The 19,812-nt window shown below is 42.6% G+C and overlaps 1 protein-coding gene across 1 annotated transcript in view; it reads left to right on the plus strand.

Annotated features, from left to right (window-relative positions):
- LOC129856075 (cytochrome P450 2J2-like) overlaps window positions 1–19,021 on the plus strand; it is a 36,645-nt gene extending 17,624 nt beyond the window's left edge. The window contains exons 4-10 of the mRNA XM_055924200.1: window positions 349–514; window positions 3,793–3,953; window positions 10,226–10,402; window positions 10,861–11,002; window positions 11,237–11,424; window positions 11,742–11,883; window positions 17,125–19,021. Of these exons, the coding sequence (XP_055780175.1) occupies window positions 349–514; window positions 3,793–3,953; window positions 10,226–10,402; window positions 10,861–11,002; window positions 11,237–11,424; window positions 11,742–11,883; window positions 17,125–17,300 (1,152 nt within the window). The 3' untranslated portion in view covers window positions 17,301–19,021. The remainder of the gene's footprint in view (window positions 1–348; window positions 515–3,792; window positions 3,954–10,225; window positions 10,403–10,860; window positions 11,003–11,236; window positions 11,425–11,741; window positions 11,884–17,124) is intronic.
- The last annotated feature ends 791 nt before the right edge of the window (window positions 19,022–19,812 follow it).

Raw genomic sequence — 19,812 nt, forward strand, 5'->3', positions numbered from 1 at the left:
ATATTGTAGAAATATTACATATTTGTACACTTTGACTGTGTTAGTGTCAATCCTTAAAAATGGAAAGGTTGGGGGTTTGATCCCCGTTCAAGTCCTACCAAAGACTCCAAAAAATGGGACCTCATGCCTCTTTGCTTGGCCATTAGTATGAAGGAGATGGATAGGGGTAACGCTCTGACAGGCTAGAATCCTGTCTAGGGTGTGAATTCTTACATCAAGCTGCCTCACGCTTGAGAAACAGGAGATGCTCCTGCCATTATTGGCTGTTCTGACTCCGAAAAGGCTACTTTTCAAGGCTTACTTACATCTTTGCGTGTACGGTACAAGTTAAGGCTTCTTCACTGAAAGCTGTTCTTACACTTAGGTGTGATTATGTCGAACGGGTATCCATGGAAGCAACAGAGGAGGTTTGCTCTCTCTACGCTGAGGAACTTTGGACTGGGCAAGAAGAGTCTGGAGCCATCCATCCAGGTTGAAGCGCAGTGTTTGAATGAAGCCATTCAGAGTGAACAAGGTACAGTGGAAACTTGATATGGTTACAGTTCAAATCAAACTCTATTGTCCCAGCAAGGAAATTCATATACTTGTCAGAAACAGATTTGGGAAGACACCGCACTGGCATTGTTGTTAAGTTTACACATGAGTTGCCTCTGTTTTGGATGCAACAGACATATAGCGATAACTGTTTCGATTTTCACGGTGAAAAGTCCAAGCACCAGGCAAAAAATACAAAGCTGCGGTGCTTACAGAGAAGTTTTGCAGACTGAAGTTCAGTGTAGAGATATAAAACGTTTTTAGATACCCCTACCTGAGGTATAACAAAACATTAAAAATGTTCCATAGCTTTAAGGTCTCCCATATATGAAGTGGAGGGTTCTGTAAAAATATTTTACTGAAAAAGTGGTTACATATATAGATGTTGTGACACACACACCCTTAACCCCCTAATGCTGATGTCAGCGCCCCCACGTAAATCTAATTATCATAATAAAAGAATACCCAGAAAAATCCATCAGTTTAACCTTTGACCTAAAATTTCCGCACACCTGTGGAAATCAAATGAACATAATACTAAAAATCAAAATCCATTTGTTTAAGCTAGTTTTTTTGTATGGGCTGCTTCTCAAATACCGCTTCCGCCGATATCTGCCTTCCGCATCTGCAGTGAAAGGTTGCAGAGCCAGAGTGATGTTTGTCAGACCATGAGATGTCCCGAAAATTGGTCTTCTCACGAAAACATCTCTAAGGAAATGTGAGACACTCATGAACAAGATGGTATTACCGCACAAGCGTCTTGGGACTCGTCTGAAGTCGGTACAGCCGATCAGCCAGTGTCCGAACAGTTTGGGCTATACACTAATATTAGTATTATTTATTTGTATTTATTTTTTAAACATATTTTACCCCCTTTTTCTCCCCAATTTTGTGATATCCAATTAGAAGTTATGATCTTGTCTCAACGCTGCAACTCCCCAATGGACTCGGGAGAGGCGATGGTTGAGAGCCATGCGTCCTCTGAAACATGACCTGCCAAACCGCACTGCTTCTTGACACACTGCTCACTTAACCCAGAGGCCAGCTGCACCAATGTGTCAGAGGAAACACCGTCTAACTGACGACCGGAGTCAGTTGGACTACCCTAACCCGGACAACGCTGGGCCAATTGAGCTGTTGTCCTTGAGAACTATGATAAAAATCATTGTTCGATTTTTAATATTCACTCCAAGGCCATTGAATTTATTCATCTTTTGAGCTTTATGGACTTTATCCAACATGTTACAGGGCCCACCCATTACCGGGACCATCCTCTGGACCTGGTTATTACCAAGGGCCTTCCAATTGACATATCCTCTACTGTTGATTTTGCATTATCTGATCACCACCTTGTATTTTTGACTACCTTTTGCCCACAGCAGAGGGTAATCTTGAATGCATTATTAAGAAACGTTATCTTACCTGTGAAGTTGCTACAGATTTTTATTGAGTATATGAACAATGCTCCCTCACCTATTCTTCCTTCCTCTTGTCATAGTTTTGTCAGTCTTCTTTTAGTTGACTTTAATAGCAAATGAATAGCTCCAGTAAAGTTGAAAAAAGCCAGATCCAAACGGAGAGCCCCTTGGATTAGTGAGGAAATGAATGAATTAAAGAGATATTACAGAAAGGCAGAGCAGAAGTTGCAGGTCCATTATGATATTCTAAGAGAGCAACTTGGCATATATAACAAGGCAATTAGAAATGCCAGGTGACCTCATTTTTCTAACTTGATCACTAATAATCAGAATAATTCGAGAGTGCTCTTTTCGAGCATTGATGGCCTGATAAATCTTACCCCCGCAAACGTATGGGAACTTTCCTCCACATCTAAATGTGATGAGTTTACGGCATATTTCAAAGATAAGATAGCAAACATTAGGCTGGGTATCAGTGAAGCAAGACCTGATAAGAAGTTGATGTGCCCTAGCCTACCACGCAAATGCACTATGGATTTATTTTCCCTGGTTGACACAGACATTCCCAGGAAAGTGATATCACAATTTAAGCCTTCTACATGCCTTCTTGATCCTATCCCCACCGCCTTCTTCAAACCAGTTTTTAATTGCATGCCTGAAGAAGTGCAAGCTATTGTTAATCACTCCCTGTTCACAGGTTTGGTTAAGGCCCTTTCCTGTGAGCTTGACAATGCCCCGTGCACAAAGTGAGGTCCATACAGAAATGGTTTGTTGAGATCGATGTGGAAGAACTTGACTGGCCTGCACAGAGCCCTGACCTCAACCTCATCGAACACCTTTGGGCTGAATTGAGATGCCGACTGCAAGCCAGGCCTAATCGCCCAACATCAGTGCCTGACCTCATTAATGCTCTTGTGGCTGAATGGAAGAAAGTTCCTGCAGCAATGTTCCAACAGCTAGTGGAAAGCCTTCCCAGAAGAGTGAAGGCAGTTAGAGCACCAAAGGGAAGACCAACTCCATACTAATGCCCATTATTTTTGGAATGAGACGTTCGACGGGCACATACTTTCGGTCATGTAATGTAGTTGAAGTTCAAAAGAATTGTCTTGAGTACAGGTCATAAGTATGGTACACTAATCTGAAAAATATCTCTAATTTAAAACATGTACAGAGGTAATTGAACCACAAGTTAAGTGTGATGTCGCAGCCATATTGGATATTGGACACCATATTGGATTTGGAGGGGTGGGGCAAACATAATGTAGATAGTCCATGTAGGAACGTTTGATTGAAATAAATGAGTGTTCAGTGTCTGGGCCCACTTGCCTTAGAGCTGATTGCAATAGCCACAACATCAAAAAAACGTAACTGTATGCATTTTTGTCAGGCAGGACCATGCAGCACTGAATGAGAGCAAATTTGACCTGGAAGTTGTCTATTGAACAGCTATCAGAAAGTTACATTTGTATTCATAGTTAATATTTGCTCCTATTCTATCTGTGTGTTTACAGGTCTATATTTCCAAAATCCTTTAAGATATCCTAATGCTGTTTGTTTGTATATGTAGGGCAGACAATTGACTACTTGTATTCAACATTTTTGCAAAATCAGAGCTTGCAATATTGGGCCACATGAGCTTATGTATACAACCATCAATTTCATATATTGGAGACCTTGGAGGGAAAAAAACATGGTTGTGCTTTGTTATACCTCTGGTAGGGGTATCTCAGAAACGAATGCCATTTTTGAGGATTGGCCACTAGCCTATATGGTGACATTTGACTTTTGATGTAAGCCATATTGCTTTTGTGGGGAATAAGGTTGCTTTTGTCCCATGCAGGAAAACCCTTCAGCCCGCAGATACTGATGAACAATGCTGTTTCCAATGTGATCTGCTGTCTTGTGTTTGGTGACCGCTTTGAATACAGCGATGACCAATTCCAAACCCTCCTGAAAACAATGAACGAGATTGTTTACTTGGAAGGAGGCTTTTGGGCCGGGGTAAGTCTCTCCCTCATTCTATTTGTAGACTGCTTCAACCTTATGTGGTTATGATGTCATAAGGTGAATGCACCAATTTGTAAGTCGCTCTGGATAAGAGCGTCTGCTAAATGACTTAAATGTAATGTAAATGTTACTTACTTTGACTTGTTGAGTACAACTGTCTACCCTAGAGGAGAAAATAATATTAAATTCACTAATAGATTTTTTTTAAATGGAAGTATTATGGCCATCCATCAATCAGGAAATCTGACTGGACTGGACTGAAGTTTTCCATTGAACCTAACTTTGTCAGAAACATACTGGCCGTAGCTCTTTTTGCCTCAAAAACCCTATCTAAATCAACCTAGAACCATGAAAAAAATGTATATTAACTTTTGGTCATGTAGTGCATGTAAAGGCTAATGGATAATAGTAAAATCATCTGTTAGATCATATTGATAAAAAATATCCATAGCCCAACTCAACATCAATTAATGAAAAAAAATAATAATCTGCTATGATTAAATATATATAAATTAGAGCCACTGTATTTGTTCTATTGGTCATAAATGTGACTGCTCAGATAATTTCACATATCACGAGCTTCATAGATTCAATGTATTCAAATTGAAGGCACATAATATAAACTATACCCTTTAATTATATTTACAAAGAAAATAGTAGCCTAGTGGTTAGAGCGTTGGACTAGCAACCGAAAGGTTGCAATATTGAATCCCTGAGCTGACAAGGTAAAAATCTGTCATTCTGCCCCTGAACAAGGCAGTTAACCCACTGTTCCTAGGCCGTCATTGAAAATAAGAATTTGTAAGGCTAGGCGTCCTGCTAGAAGGACAACTTCCACTGAAACTGGAGGGCGCACAATAGCAAATAAATAATCATACAAATTATGGATATTTAACATTTAGGTACATGCAAGTGTCTTATATTGGTTGAAAGCTTAAATTCTTGTTAATCTAACTGCACTCTCCGATTTACAGTAGCCATTACAGCAAAAGCATGCCATGCGATTGTTTGAGGACGGCGCCCCACATCAAAACATTTTTCCACCGGCACAGGTTTCATAAATTGACAAATAGCGATTTAAATATTCACTTACGTTTTGAAAATCTTCTTCTGATTTGTCATCCAAAGGGTCCCAGCTATAACAGGTAGTGTCGTTTTGTTAGATAAAATCATTCTTTATATCCCGAAAAGTCAGTTGAGTTGGCGCCATCGATTTGATTAACCACTCGTTCAACATGCAGAGAAAGGATTCTGAAAATCTACCCCTAAACTTTGTTTCAACAAGTCAAAATACATTTCTATTTACTCCTCAGATACCCTAAAATGTAATCAAGCTATAATATTTCTTACGGAAAGAAGTATGTTCAATAGGAAACCAATTTTAGCAGGTGCGTTCTGTCTTCATCGTGCATGCATACACAAATTTCCAAGACTGTGTCCCTTTACTAAAACTGATATTTCGTTTTGAAAGTTACAAGCCTGAAACGTTGAACATAGACTGCTGAAACCCTGTGGAAGCCATAGGAATTGCATCCTGGGTGCTAGAATTCAGTATGCCCCTATAAATTCCATTGTAAGAGCATGGGCTCTCAAATTCCGTTTGGATTTTCTTTGGTTTTTCTCCTACCATATCTATTGTGTTAAATTCTCCTACATTATTTAAAAATTTCTACAAACTTCAGTGTTTTCTTTCCAATGGTACCAATTATATGCACATCCTGGCTTCAGGGCCTGAGCAACAGGCAGTTTACTTTGGGCACGTCATTCAGGCGGAAATTGAGACTTGCCTAGTTAAATAAATAATAATTAAAATTACATACTTCTGGTGCCAAATTCATCTGTAAAAGTACATCTACAATTATGTCAGATCGTGAAAAGCGAGTTCAAATACATTTTTACCTGCCCACATATTTTTTTTTACTTACGCACTGAAGAATTCAGCGTGGACCAGATTGAGGCGCTCTCTCCACTATTTATTGTTTCAGCAGTGAGGAGTCACCCTCTTTCTATAATTCTTTTGTAAGTTATCTGCAGAAAAACGTTGTTATGAGTTCAAAAATCAGCAAGAGCTGTTCGTTTGCAAACAACCCATCACTAATCAGATTGGTAATGGGCCTTAAACCTTTAATGGTTGAAAATGTAACCATGTCCATTTCATTAGTTTTTTTCCCTGTCATCACGACCAGGTTGGACGTTTTTGTTTAGGCCTCTGATAGTGCAAGTAATATAAATCATCAAGTTTTCATTCAAATGCTTTAACATACAAATGCCTAGCTGCCAACATGCTTTTTCCAACCTCTTGTAAAACAAGGTAAGATTTAAAAAAATTACAGTTAAATAGTCACTTTAACAGTATTTTACTGTTTCATTGCTTGACATTACAGTAATGTACAGGAAGTTGGCATCAAGTTACCTTGAATATCTCAGCAATGTATTGGCACTATCCAGAGATAGTGATATATATATATATATATCATAAGATATCTTGTTAAAATTACAATAATTTTGAAGATCAGTTTCCTTAAGTACAACATTTTCAGTAAGTTAAATAAACTCTTTACTTGCTGTGACTGATATGTTTTTTTTTATCAACCTTTGTTGAATGCACCAACTGTAAGATGTTAAGGATAAGAGCGCCCACTTGTCACGCCCTGGCCTTAGTATTCTTTGTTTTCTTTATTATTTTAGTTAGGTCAGGGTGTGACATGGGGAATGTTTGTGTTTTGTTGGTTTTGGGTGATTCTATGGTAAAGGGGTTGTTGGGTGTAGTATATGGGTTTGTGTTGAGTGCATGTGTCTAGCTGTGTCTGTTGGTTTAGTTGTCTAGGAGAGTCTATGGTTGCCTGAATGAGTTCCCAATTAGAGACAGCTGATTTCTGTTGTCTCTGATTGGGAGCCATATTTAGGGTAGCCATAGGCTTTCATTTGATTGTGGGTAATTGTCTATGTTAAACGTTTGTAGCCTGTGTGTGCACATCGTTTATTTAGCTTCACGATCGTTTATTGTTTGATTAGTTCGTAAGTGTGTTTGTTTCGTTTTGCCTTCTTCTTCAATAAAAGGAGATGGCTTATTTTCCTAATGCTGCGTTTTGGTCCGTCAATCCTCCAAACAGTCGTGACAGAACTACTCACCAATACAGGACCAAGCGGCATGTAAAGCGGCAACAGGACCCACCTACACAGGATTCTTGGACATGGGAGGAGATACTGGATGGTAAGGGGCCGTGGGCACAACCGGGAGAATATCGCCTTCCTCGTGAAGAGCTGGAGGCAGCTAAAGCCGAGAGGAGGCGATATGAGGAGGCAGCACGGAGACAAGGCTGGAAGCCCGTGAGTTCAACCCAAAAATTTCTTGGGGGGGGGGCCTTAAAGGGAGTGTGGCGAAGTCAGGTAGGAAACCTGCGCCTACTCCCTGTACTTACCGTGGAGAGCGAGAGTACGGGCAGATACCGTGTTACGCAGTAGAGCGCACGGTGTCTCCTGTACGCGTGCATAGCCCGGTTCGGTACATTCCAGCTCCACTTATCAGCCGGGCTAGACTGAGCGTTGAGCCGTATGTCATGAAGCCGGCCCAACGCATCTGGTCACCAGTGCGTCTCCTCGGGCCGGCGTACATGGCACCAGCCTTACGCATGGTGTCCCCGGTTCGCCTACATAGGCCGGTGCGGGTTTTTCCACCTCCCCGCACTGGTCAGGCGACGGGGAGCATACAACCAGGTAAGGTTGGGCAGGCTCGGCGCTCAAGGGAGCCAGTACGCCTGCACGGTCCGGTATTTCCGGCGCCACCTCCCCGCCTCAACCCAGTACCACCAGTGCCTCCTCCACGCACTAGCCATATGGTGCGTGTCTCCAGCCCTTTACCACCAGTGCCTAAACCACGCACTAAGCCTCCTGTGGGTCCCCAGAGTCTTGTGCGTCCTGTTGCTGCTCCCCGCACTAGCCCTGAGATGCGTGTCCCCAGCCCGGTACCACCAGTCCCGGCACCACGCACCAGGCCTACAGTGCGCCTCAGCCGGCAGGAGTCTGCCGTCTGCACAGCGATGCCTGAACTGCCCGTCTGCCAAGCGCCATCTGAGCCATCCGTCTCCCCAGCGCCATCTGAGCCATCCGTCTCCCCAGCGCCATCTGAGCCATCCGTCTGCAATGAGCCTGCAAAGCCGCCCGTCTGCCATGAGCCTGCAAAGCCGCCCGTCTGCCATGAGCCTACTGAGCCGCCCGCCAGACAGGAGCCGCTAGAGCCGCCCGCCAGACAGGAGCCGCTAGAGCCGCCCGCCAGACAGGAGCCGCTAGAGCCGCCCGCCAGACAGGAGCCGCCAGAGCCGCCAACCAGACAGGATCCGCCAGAGCCGCCAACCAGACAGGATCCGCCAGAGCCGCCAACCAGACAGGATCCGCCAGAGCCGCCAACCAGACAGGATCCGCCAGAGCCGCCAACCAGACAGGATCCGCCAGAGCCGCCAACCAGACAGGATCTGCCAGAGCCGCCAACCAGACAGGATCTGCCAGAGCCGCCAACCAGACGGGATCTGCCAGAGCCGCCAACCAGACGGGATCTGCCAGAGCCGCCAACCAGACAGGATCTGCCAGAGCCGCCAACCAGACAGGATCTGCCAGAGCCGCCAACCAGACAGGATCTGCCAGAGCCGCCAACCAGACAGGATCTGCCAGAGCCGCCAACCAGACAGGATCTGCCAGAGCCGCCAACCAGACAGGATCTGCCAGAGCCGTCAGTTAGCCATGAGCAGCCAGAGCCGTCAGTTAGCCATGAGCAGCCAGATCCGTCAGCTAGCCATGAGCAGCCAGATCCGTCAGCTAGCCATGAGCAGCCAGATCCGTCAGCTAGCCATGAGCAGCCAGATCCGTCAGCTAGCCATGAGCAGCCAGATCCGTCAGCCAGCCATGAGCAGCCAGATCCGTCAGCCAGCCATGAACAGCCAGATCCGTCAGCCAGCCATGAGCAGCCAGATCTGTCAGCCAGCCATGGGCCGTTCCTCAGTCCGGAGCTGCACCTTATCCTGGTGCTGCCCCTTATCCTGGTGCTGTCCCTTATCCTGGTGCTGTCCCTTATCCTGGTGCTGTCCCTTATCCTGGTGCTGTCCCTTACCCTGGTACTGGCCCTTAGTTCGGAGCTGCCCCTGACCCTGGTACTGCCCCTTAGCCTGGTACTGCCCCTTAGTCCGGAACTGCCCCTTAGTCCGGAACTGCCCCTTAATGCAGTGGGGTTAATGTGGAGGGGGGTCATTTGGAGGAAGCTAAGGAGGCGGTTAGGGACTGTGGTGACGTGGGGAACACGACCAGTGCCGGAGCCGCCACCGTGGATGGAAGCCCACCCAGACCCTCCCCTAGACTGTGTAATGGTGCGCCCGGAGTTCGCACCTTAAGGGGGGGGTTATGTCACGCCCTGGCCTTAGTATTCTTTGTTTTCTTTATTATTTTAGTTAGGTCAGGGTGTGACATGGGGAATGTTTGTGTTTTGTTGGTTTTGGGTGATTCTATGGTAAAGGGGTTGTTGGGTGTAGTATATGGGTTTGTGTTGAGTGCATGTGTCTAGCTGTGTCTATGTTGGTTTAGTTGTCTAGGAGAGTCTATGGTTGCCTGAATGAGTTCCCAATTAGAGACAGCTGATTTCTGTTGTCTCTGATTGGGAGCCATATTTAGGGTAGCCATAGGCTTTCATTTGATTGTGGGTAATTGTCTATGTTAAACGTTTGTAGCCTGTGTGTGCACATCGTTTATTTAGCTTCACGATCATTTATTGTTTTGATTGTGTGTTTGTTTCGTTTTGCCTTCTTCTTCAATAAAAGGAGATGGCTTATTTTCCTAATGCTGCGTTTTGGTCCGTCAATCCTCCAAACAGTCGTGACACCACTAAATTACCTAAATGGAAAAATGAAAACGTGCAAAGAACACTAGGTAATGGTACTGGGTAATTACAGTAATATGCTGTAATTGTAATCAGTGCTGTAAATTAGATTACAGGTACATACTTGGTACTGTAATTTAGATCACAGAAAGTGTTGGTACCGTAAAATTGATTACAGTAGCTATACTGTAAAATAAATTACAGTAACTTACTGGCCAATTGCTGCCAGTAACTTACTGTACATTTTACGGGAAATATTTTTTGCAGTGGGCTGGTCTAAATGATCATTTTTGCTCAGAATTATCATTATTTTACTAGAAATGGGGGCCTCGAGGGGCTGCTGTGTTTGAAATTCCCTGGCCGAATTCCGGTTCCAGTCCGTCCCTGCCCTAACTGTCCTCAGATGTATAACATGATGCCGTGGGTCATGCGTCGGGTTCCTGGTCCTCACAGAAGGATCTTCACTGGCTGGAAGGAGGTCATCTCCTTCATCAACATCAGGATTCAGGAGCACATGAAGGACAACGACCCCTCGTCACCAAGAGACTTCATCGACTGCTTCCTCAACGAGATAGAGAAGGTGACGATGACAATGATTATCAGTGATGTAGTGGTAAAAAAAAGTATTTGAGTAAAAACTGATTGCCATTCGTAGTGAATATAGTAACGCTCCCTGTAGTATTTTTCTGCAGTAGGTAGGTAAGTGGGGTTTACGTACAGGACATGTTTACCCTCCACTACACTGATGATGATGATGAAGTCGGACTGGAGAAAAGTTACACTACAAAATAGTAATAGGGAGTGGTTCTACATAATCAAATAGTTTTTTTAAAGTGGTGGGTGCAGGGCACACTTACCATCCAAGTGAATGTGGATTCAGAGCTATTATTTGTATTGCAACACATGTACACTTTTTTTATCACAGTTTTTGACACATTGGTAATTTAGCTACAGCATCGTCAATTCGTTAAATTGTCAAATCTTTTTTAAAGTATCTAGCATATCGTTGAGGTTGTTTTGGTGTGTTTTGTTCCACAGTGTGAAGACGACACAAGGGCTGGGTTTAACTTGGAGAACTTGTCCTTCTGCACCCTGGATCTATTTGTGGCTGGGACAGAGACCACCTCTACTACCCTCTATTGGGGCCTTCTCTTTATGATCAACTACCCGGAGATACAAGGTAAGTGCTCCCACCACCATCACAATGACTAAGTTTCGACTCCTATAGCATTTAATCAGTTTGTCAAAGCGATTGATCTTGATTGATTAAGAAAAGCCCATTCTCTCACATGGAGGCACGCATACACAAACACACACACGCATACACAAACACACACACACAAACACAAACACTCACAATTCGTTTGCATGAAGACTTTGTGTTGTGTCTTTATATTTTGTATCCCTGTTGTAGCCAAGGTGCAGGCAGAGATCGATGCAGTTGTTAGGTCATCCCGGCAGCCCTCCATGGAAGACAGGGACAGCATGCCCTACACAGACGCAGTCATCCATGAGACACAGAGGATGGGGAATATCCTACCGCTCAACGTATCCCGCATGGCCACTAAAGACACTGAGGTTGGAGGATACACCATCCCTAAGGTCAGTCATCTCATCTCAAGCCTAGAGATCATATACTTGTTCTGCTTAGTTATGTGATCTCACGGCGCATCTAATGATTCCGCGCTTTATAAAGATGTATTCCTTATAACTACATTAATGTGTAGTATGTTGTCACCATGTTTTGTTTTTACTTTCAGAAGAATAATTAAATGTGTTTGGTCAGTTATCGTATAGGGACATACCTACACTTAAAAGTATAAGGTTTTTTCCTTATTATTTCAACTACACATAAAGCTTTGATGCCATAACATTGTGTAGTTGTTGATGAGATAATGTCTGTTATTTTTTCCCCTCAGAACACCATTGTGTTAGGCACCCTCCAGTCGATCCTGTTTGATGAGTCAGAGTGGGAGACCCCTCACACCTTCAACCCTGGACACTTCCTGGATCAGGAGGGCAAGTTCAGGAAGAGAGATGCATTCCTTCCATTCTCTTTAGGTAATACTGTACTACATTTCTTCCATATCAGTTGACCCCAAATTGGTGCCAAATAAAGCTGCCCTATAGGAAATAGTACATGCACAACTCATCTTCCTTACATAGGAATACTTGACTCGGTTTAACTGATTGACTTGAAGTTGAATCATTGACTTGCCTATAGAGTTAGAGTACCCTGTTGGACATTTATTTTATCAGTTACTTACTGTATACATCAACGGTATTATACTGTATTGTTATGTTCTAATTTCTGGTACAATAATCCAGACGTACCCAGAGAAACTGAAATTAGATTTAATCACCACACTGGGCGTTGCAGCTGCATAGCAAACCCATACAGGTCACACTAGCACTTATATTTAGACCTTCTGACTAGGCCCTCCTATTTAGGTGATAATGCCTGAGAAGCCTGTGTTTGGAGGATATATTGGCACGGGTGTTAGGCCAGAGACAAAGTCGAGGGCTGGCAACCAGTGCCAATGTATCCTCCAAACACAGGGTTCGAGGGCATTATCACTTTTGTACAACGGGTTACCAACATACTCAAATAATGATTTACATACACTACCGTTCAAAATGTTGGTGTCACTTAGAAATGTCCTTGTTTTTGAAAGAAAAGCATTTTTTTTGAAAATTAAAATAACATCAAAATGATCAGAAATACAGTTTAAACATTGTAAATGTTTTAAACTACTATTGTAGCTGGAACACCAGTCTCAACGTCAACAGTGAAGAGGCGACTCCAGGATGCTGGCCTTCTAGGCAGAGTTCCTCTGTCCAGTGTCTGAGTTCTTTTGCCCATCTTAATCTTTTCTTTTTATTGGCCAGTATGAGACACGGCATCCCGGAGTCACCTCTTCACTGTTGACCTTGACTGGTGTTTTGCAGGTACTATTTAATGAAGCTGCCAGTTGAGGACTTGTGAGGCATCTGTTTCTCAAACTATTCACTCTAATGTACTTGTCCTCTTGCTCAGTTGTCCCTCCCACTCCTCTTTCTATTCTGGTTAGAGCCAGTTTGCGCTGTTCTGTGAAGGGAGTAGTACACAGCGTTGTACGAGATCTTCAGTTTCTTGGCCATTTCTCGCATGGAATAGCCTTCATTTCTCAGAACAAGAATAGACTGACGAGTTTCAGAAGAAACTGTCAAATATATCAAAAAGAGTTCCACGAAAAGTAGGTGTCTCCAGGCCTTCTGCAGGGATACGGGGAGGGAGCACCAGTAGGTGCTTTATCATGCAGAGGTCCGCTGGCTTTCCAGGAGTACACTGTTGGATCGCTTTTATGAGCTTCGAACATTTCGATCGTGAGGAATGGCTCGCCCATGTTGCCTACCTGGCGGTTATGTTTGATCATCTGAATTTGCTCAATGTGTCAATGCAAGGGAGGGGGTACAATCGATTTGAACGGAGGGACAAAGTGGATGCCTTCAAGATGAAGCTTACCATTTGGGCAAATCATGTTTCTAATGGGAGGATTGACATGTTTCCCAATGCTGATTTCGAGATTCAGAATCTGAAAAATATAGCATACCGCGACACACTGAAGAAAAGAAAGTTGAACAGCATCTTGTCAAGCTGCAGGGAAGGTTTTGCAACTACTTCCCGGAGAAGAACAGCAGACTAGACGACTGGACACGGGGACCCCTTTCGAGTGGAGATGGGAAGCGTCACGTTGCCGAGCAACGAAAAGGATATGCTGGTGGAGCTGTCACTTGATCGCGGACTGAGCATGCACTTCCCGGAAATGATACTGCCACAGTTCTGGTGCGGCATAATGGGAGAGTATCCAGCTCTCGCCTGTCATGAATCATGCTACCGTTCAGCACTACCTATCTGTGTGAAAGGGACTTCTCTGCTATGGGCGTGCTGACAACTAAAAGCAGAAACAATCTAAGAATATATCAAAACGATATATATTCATACTAAGAGTATATAAAACAGGGAAAATATAAGACAGTGTTAAAAAACTAATTCATAATCTATAAGCTCTAACCCAAGACACATGGCTCCTCTTAAACCCTTATGGAATCGTTCTTGCACTCAGAGACAGAACCCCTTTGTACTTTCCCTCTGCACAAATTCAATGCACATAGATGGAATGATCTAACTCATAACACCATAATGACTACTGCTAGTCTAACAGTTATATACAGTTATAAACAGACTAAAATGGGCTCAAGTCAAATAGTCTCCAACAGTATAAAGTGAATACAGTAGATTACTGTAGAATGCACAACAAAATACCATACATTTGTTTTACAGCAAATCATTCTTTCATTTCAATAGTAAAACACTGTAGAATGCACAGTAAAATACAGAACATGTGTTTTACAGTATTAATTCTAGTGAATTGTCAGAAAATGTTGTGGGCGGTGAAAGAATCTCTGGCTCATTAACATTTTAAGGCGCCTTGTAAGACGCTATATTTGTTGCAACCGTGAGTGAGTGCTATACCCCCAAATATATTTTTTGTAATTCTGCAAACCTTGTTCTTGAACTCTACAGTAACCTCCTGGTGAGTTATTAACAATAATGGAATACAGTACCAATGCTGCATTTTTGCAAAGCCAGAAGCCTTTTGAAAACTAGGGGGGGGGTGCTATTGTTGTTTCTACTCAATAACATATTTTGAGGTGCGTGTTGTAATAGACGATATTTGTTGCACTCGTTAGTGAGAGTGCTGTACCAATTTAAGTGATATGTTGTGATGGTTCCCTAACAATTACATTTATATAGTGGTCAGATCAGTGGCAGCAAGTCTCAAACATTTAACGGTTGAGTGGCTAGCCATGTCCTTTTGATCGGTTTTGCCCTGTCGTCACTGTCAGTTTAGAAGCCTTTGCAAGTGATGCAAAACACCAAATATCAGTTGGTATGCTGTGATATACTGTATATTTAAATCTTCACTATTAGCAACTGCTGATTTTTATTTTCAATACAATTGAATAATAGAGTGCTGTTTTGCTATATATGTACTGTAGCATACTATAAATTACATTGCATTGTGGAGAAATATTGTGGGAGGGGACAGAATTGCTGGCTCATAAATATACAGTTTGTGAAAGTATTCAGACCCATTGACTTCTTCCGCATTTTGTTAGGTTACAGCCTTATTCTAAAATTGATTAAATTGTTCTTTCCCACATCAATCTACACACAATACCTCATTATGACAAAGCAAAAACTGTTGTGTTTTGGGGGAAAAAACAGATATCACATATACATAAGTATTCAGACCTTTAACTCAGTACTTTGGTGAAGCACCTTTGGCAGCAATTACAGCCTCAAATCTTATTGGGTATGATGCTACAAGCTTGGCACACCTGTATTTGGGGAGTTTCTCCCATTCTTCTCTGTAGATCCTCTCAAGCTCTATCGGGTTGGATGGGGAGAGTTCTTGGGGACCTTCAATGCTGCAGAAATTTTTGGTACCCTTCTCCAGACCTCTGCCTTGACACAATTCTGTCTCAGAGCTCTATGGACAATTCCTTCGACGTCATGGCTTGGTTTTTGATCTGTCATGCACTGTCAACTGTGGGACCTTATATAGACAGGTGTGTGCCTTTACAAATCAGGTCCGATCAATTGAATTTACCACAGGTGGACTCCAATCAAGTTATAGAAACACCTCAAGGATGATCAATGGAAACAGGATGCACCTAAGCTCAATTTCAAGTCTCTTTGCAAAGGGTCTGAATACTTATGCAAATAAGGTATTTCTGTGTTTTATTTTTAATACATTTTTAAAATGTCAACTGTTTTTACTTTGTCATTATTGAGTACTGTATGTAGATTGGTAAAGATTTATTTATTTAATCCATTGAAGAATAAGGCTGTAACGTAACAAAATGTGAAAAAAGTCAAGGGGTCTGAATAGTTTCCGAAGGCACTGTGTCTTAGTGCCTTGTATGTGGTAGTAGTTCCCTAAAATGTACATGTATATAGGAAACGGATGGTAGCGGGTCTTAAACCTGTTAATGGTTGAATATTTACCCATTTGGTCTGTTTTGCCCTGTAAATATGGCCAGTTTAAAGACCTTTTTATTTATTTATTTATTTATTTATTTTTAAAATTTGATCCCCTTTTCTCCCCAATTTTCGTGTTATCCAATCGCTAGTAATTACTATCTTGTCTCATCGCTACAACTCCCGTACGGGCTCGGGAGAGACGAAGGTCGAAAGCCACGCGTCCTCCGAAGCACAACCCAACCAAGTCGCACTGCTTCTTAACACAGCGCGCCTCCAACCCGGAAGACAGCCGCACCAATGTGTCGGAGGAAACACCGTGCACCTGGCCCCCTTGGTTAGGGCGCACTACGCCCTGCCCGCCACAGGAATCGCTGGAGCGCGATGAGACAAGGATATCCCTACCGGCCAAACCCTCCCTAACCCGGACGACGCTAGGCCAATTGTGCGTCGCCCCACGGACCTCCCGGTCGCGGCCGGCTGCGACAGAGCCTGGGCACGAACCCAGAGACTCTGGGACTCTGGTGGCGCAGCTCTAGACCACTGCGCCACCCGGGAGGCCTTAGTTTGGAGACCTTTGTTTAAGCCTCTAGAAGTGCAAGTGATATTAAATACCTAGTATTTATTAATGTGCAAATGCCTTCAGCCAATCTGCTTGTGCTAATCCCTTGTAATTACAGTAAAATACTGTAGAAATAATTTTCTTACATTGATAATCACTTTTACTGTATTATGATTTGTGAATTACAATTACTACAATGTATCCTTAGCTACAACACAAACCTTTTATTTGCAACCTTGGTTGAATGCACTGACTGTAAGTTGCTAAAGACAAGAGTGCCCGCTAAGAACACTGTGTAATATGTCACTGCATGGGTAATTGGATTTCAGTAAAATTTTTGGTACCGTCAAATGGATTACAGTAGCTGTACTGCTAAATAAATTGCGGTCAGTAAGTTACTGTACATTTTACAGGAAATGTTTTACAGTGTACGTTAGTGTTAGTATCCCAATCCAAAGTAACTGTTCTGTACTTTACAGCACGTGTCAAATTCATTCCAATGGAGGGCCGAGTGTCTGCAGGTTTTTGCTTCTCCCTTGTACTTGATTGCTGAATTAAGGTCATAATAAATAAAGAACTCTCCTCACCTGGTTGTCTAGTTGAAAGGAAAAAAAAAAACCTGCAGGCACTGGGCCCTCCATGGAATGAGTTTGACACCCCTGCTTTACAGTGTCGGTTAGAGAAGGTTTACTGTGATTGGTTCCCTCCCCAGGTAAGAGGGTGTGTCCTGGGGAGCAGCTGGCCAAGATGGAACTCTTCCTGTTCTTCACCTCCCTGCTGCAGAGGTTCACCTTCTTCTCTCCCCCAGGGGTGGAACCCAGCCTGGACTTTCAGATGGGGGTTACACACAGTCCCAAGCCTTACCAGCTGTGTGCAACACCTCGATGAGTCTCCCACAGCTGCCCCATTCATTATGTTGCTGAGGTTTAAAAAGTCATTCTTGGAGGGCCAAGTGTCTGCAGGTTTTCACACCTCCCTTGTACTTGATTGATTAGTTAAGGTAATTGATTAGAACTTCCTTTGCCTGGTTGCTTAGGTCTTAAATTGACACAAATGAAAAGGAAATGAAGCCTTTCATAACACCAAACAACTGAAAAGGCTGCAGATGGAGAAAACACACTCACGTAATGACACTACACATACCACTAATACTCTACATATCAAGATCTCAAACCATATGTTGTAGTCCTAGATTAAACTTGAATAAGAAGGAAATATTTGATTGATAAATTAGGAGTGTTTTAGATTTTCAATGTAAATGTACATAATTTACTTAATTTACAATGTAAACATACTACATGTCTTTCATGTATATGACATATCTGAATGTATTTGACCCATGGTCTGGTGGATTGTGATTTCTTCTGTACCTTTTTATTTTCTTTCAAGGCAATATACACTACCGGTCAAAAGTTTTAGAACACTTACTCATTCAAGTGTTTTTCTTTATTTTTACTATTTCCTACATTGTAGAATAATAGCAAAGACATCAAAACTATAAAATAACACATATGGAATCATGTAGTAACCAAACAAGTGTTAAACAAATATTGTTTAATATTTCAGATTCTTCAAATAGCCACACTTTGCCTTAATGACAGCGTTGCACACTCTTGGCATTCTCACAACCAGCTTCATGAGGTAGTCACCTGGAATGCATTTCAATTAACAGGTGTGCCTTAAGTTAATTTGTGGAATTTCTTTCCTTAATGCGTTTGAACCATCAGTTGTGTTGTGACAAGGTAGGGTTGGTATACAGAAGATAGCCCTATTTGGTAAAAGACCAAGTCCATATTATGGCAAGAACAGCTTAAATAAGCAAAGACAAATGACAGTCCATCATTACTTTAAGACACGAAGGTCAGTCAATACAGAAAATGTCAAGAACTTTTAAAGTTTCTCAAAATTCATCAAGCGCTATGATGTAACTGGCTCTCATGAGGACTGCCATAGGAATGGAAGACCCAGAATTACCTCTGCTGCAGAGAATAAGTTCATTAGAGTTACCAGCCTCAAAAATTGCCAGTAACAGACACATCTCAACATCAACTGTTCAGAGGAGACTGTGTGAATCACGCCTTCATGTTCGAATTGATGCAAAGAAACCACTACTAAAGGACACCAATAAGAAGAAGAGATTTGCTTTGGCCAAGAAACACAAGCAATGGTCATTAGACTGGTGGAAATGTGTCCTTTGGTCTGGAGTCCAAATTCGAGATTTTTGGTTCCAACCTATGTGTTTTTGTGAGACTTGGTGTGGGTGAACGGATGATCTCCGCATGTGTATTTCCCACCGTAAATAATGGAGGAGGAGGTGTTAAGGTGTGGGGGTGCTTTGCTGGTGACACTGATTTATTTCGAATTCAAGGCACACTAAATCAGCATGGCTACCACAGCATTTTACAGTGATACGCCATCCCATCTGGTTTGGGCTTAGTGGGACTATCATTTGTTTTTCAACAGGACAATGTCCCAACACACCTCCAGGCCGTGTAGGGGCTATTTTACCAAGAAGGAAAGTGATGGAGTGATGCATCAGATGACCTGGCCGCCATAATCCAACAACCTCAACCAAATTGAGATGGTTTGGGATGAGTCGGACTGCAGAGTGAAGGAAAAGCAGCCAACAAGTGCTAAGCATATGTGGGAACTCATTCAAGACTGTTGGAAAATCATTCTAGGTGAAGCTGGTTGAGAGAATGCCAGTAGGTGTTCTAAAACTACAGGTCATATCATAATGCCATTTAAATACTCTAATCAGGATCGAAGGCAGGTTAGAGAAAAGCCCATCTGAAATATGAATGTGGGCTAATTGTGCTCTCCTCCCTGCTACTTAAAAGCTTGAATGAATTTCAGACTAACAACGTACTACTAATTGTATGTCCCTTATTTGTGTTAGACCACACTTCATCTATTTGAATGAGTTTGGATAAATAACTGTTTGTTCTCAATGTCACAATGCAACACAGTGGATCTCACTGTTGCTGTGAGTGAATATCATAATTTCAAACACTGACATTATCAATTCCCCAACCCTATAGAACACAGGTGTCAAACTCATTCCATGGAGGGCCGAGTGTCTGCGGGTTTTCGCTCCACCCTTGTACTTGATTGATGAATTAACATCACTAATTAGTTAGGAACTCCCCACACCTGGTTGTCTAGGGCTTTATTGAAAGGAAAGACCAAAAACCTGCAGACACAAGGCCCTCCGTGGAATGAGTTTGACACCCCTGCTATAGAATAAAAGCCTATCCCTAAACCTAAAGTGGATTTGAAAAATATTGAGTAAGGATGACGCTATTATTTTAGAGATCATCATATATGTTTTCTGAGCTATCTGTAACTTGTGAAATGTCTTTATTCTGGAAAGGTAAAATTAAGGACAATTATAAATATG

Source organism: Salvelinus fontinalis, chromosome 5 (genome assembly GCF_029448725.1).
Source record: "Salvelinus fontinalis isolate EN_2023a chromosome 5, ASM2944872v1, whole genome shotgun sequence".
In the NCBI taxonomy this organism is placed as follows: Eukaryota; Metazoa; Chordata; class Actinopteri; order Salmoniformes; family Salmonidae; genus Salvelinus; species Salvelinus fontinalis.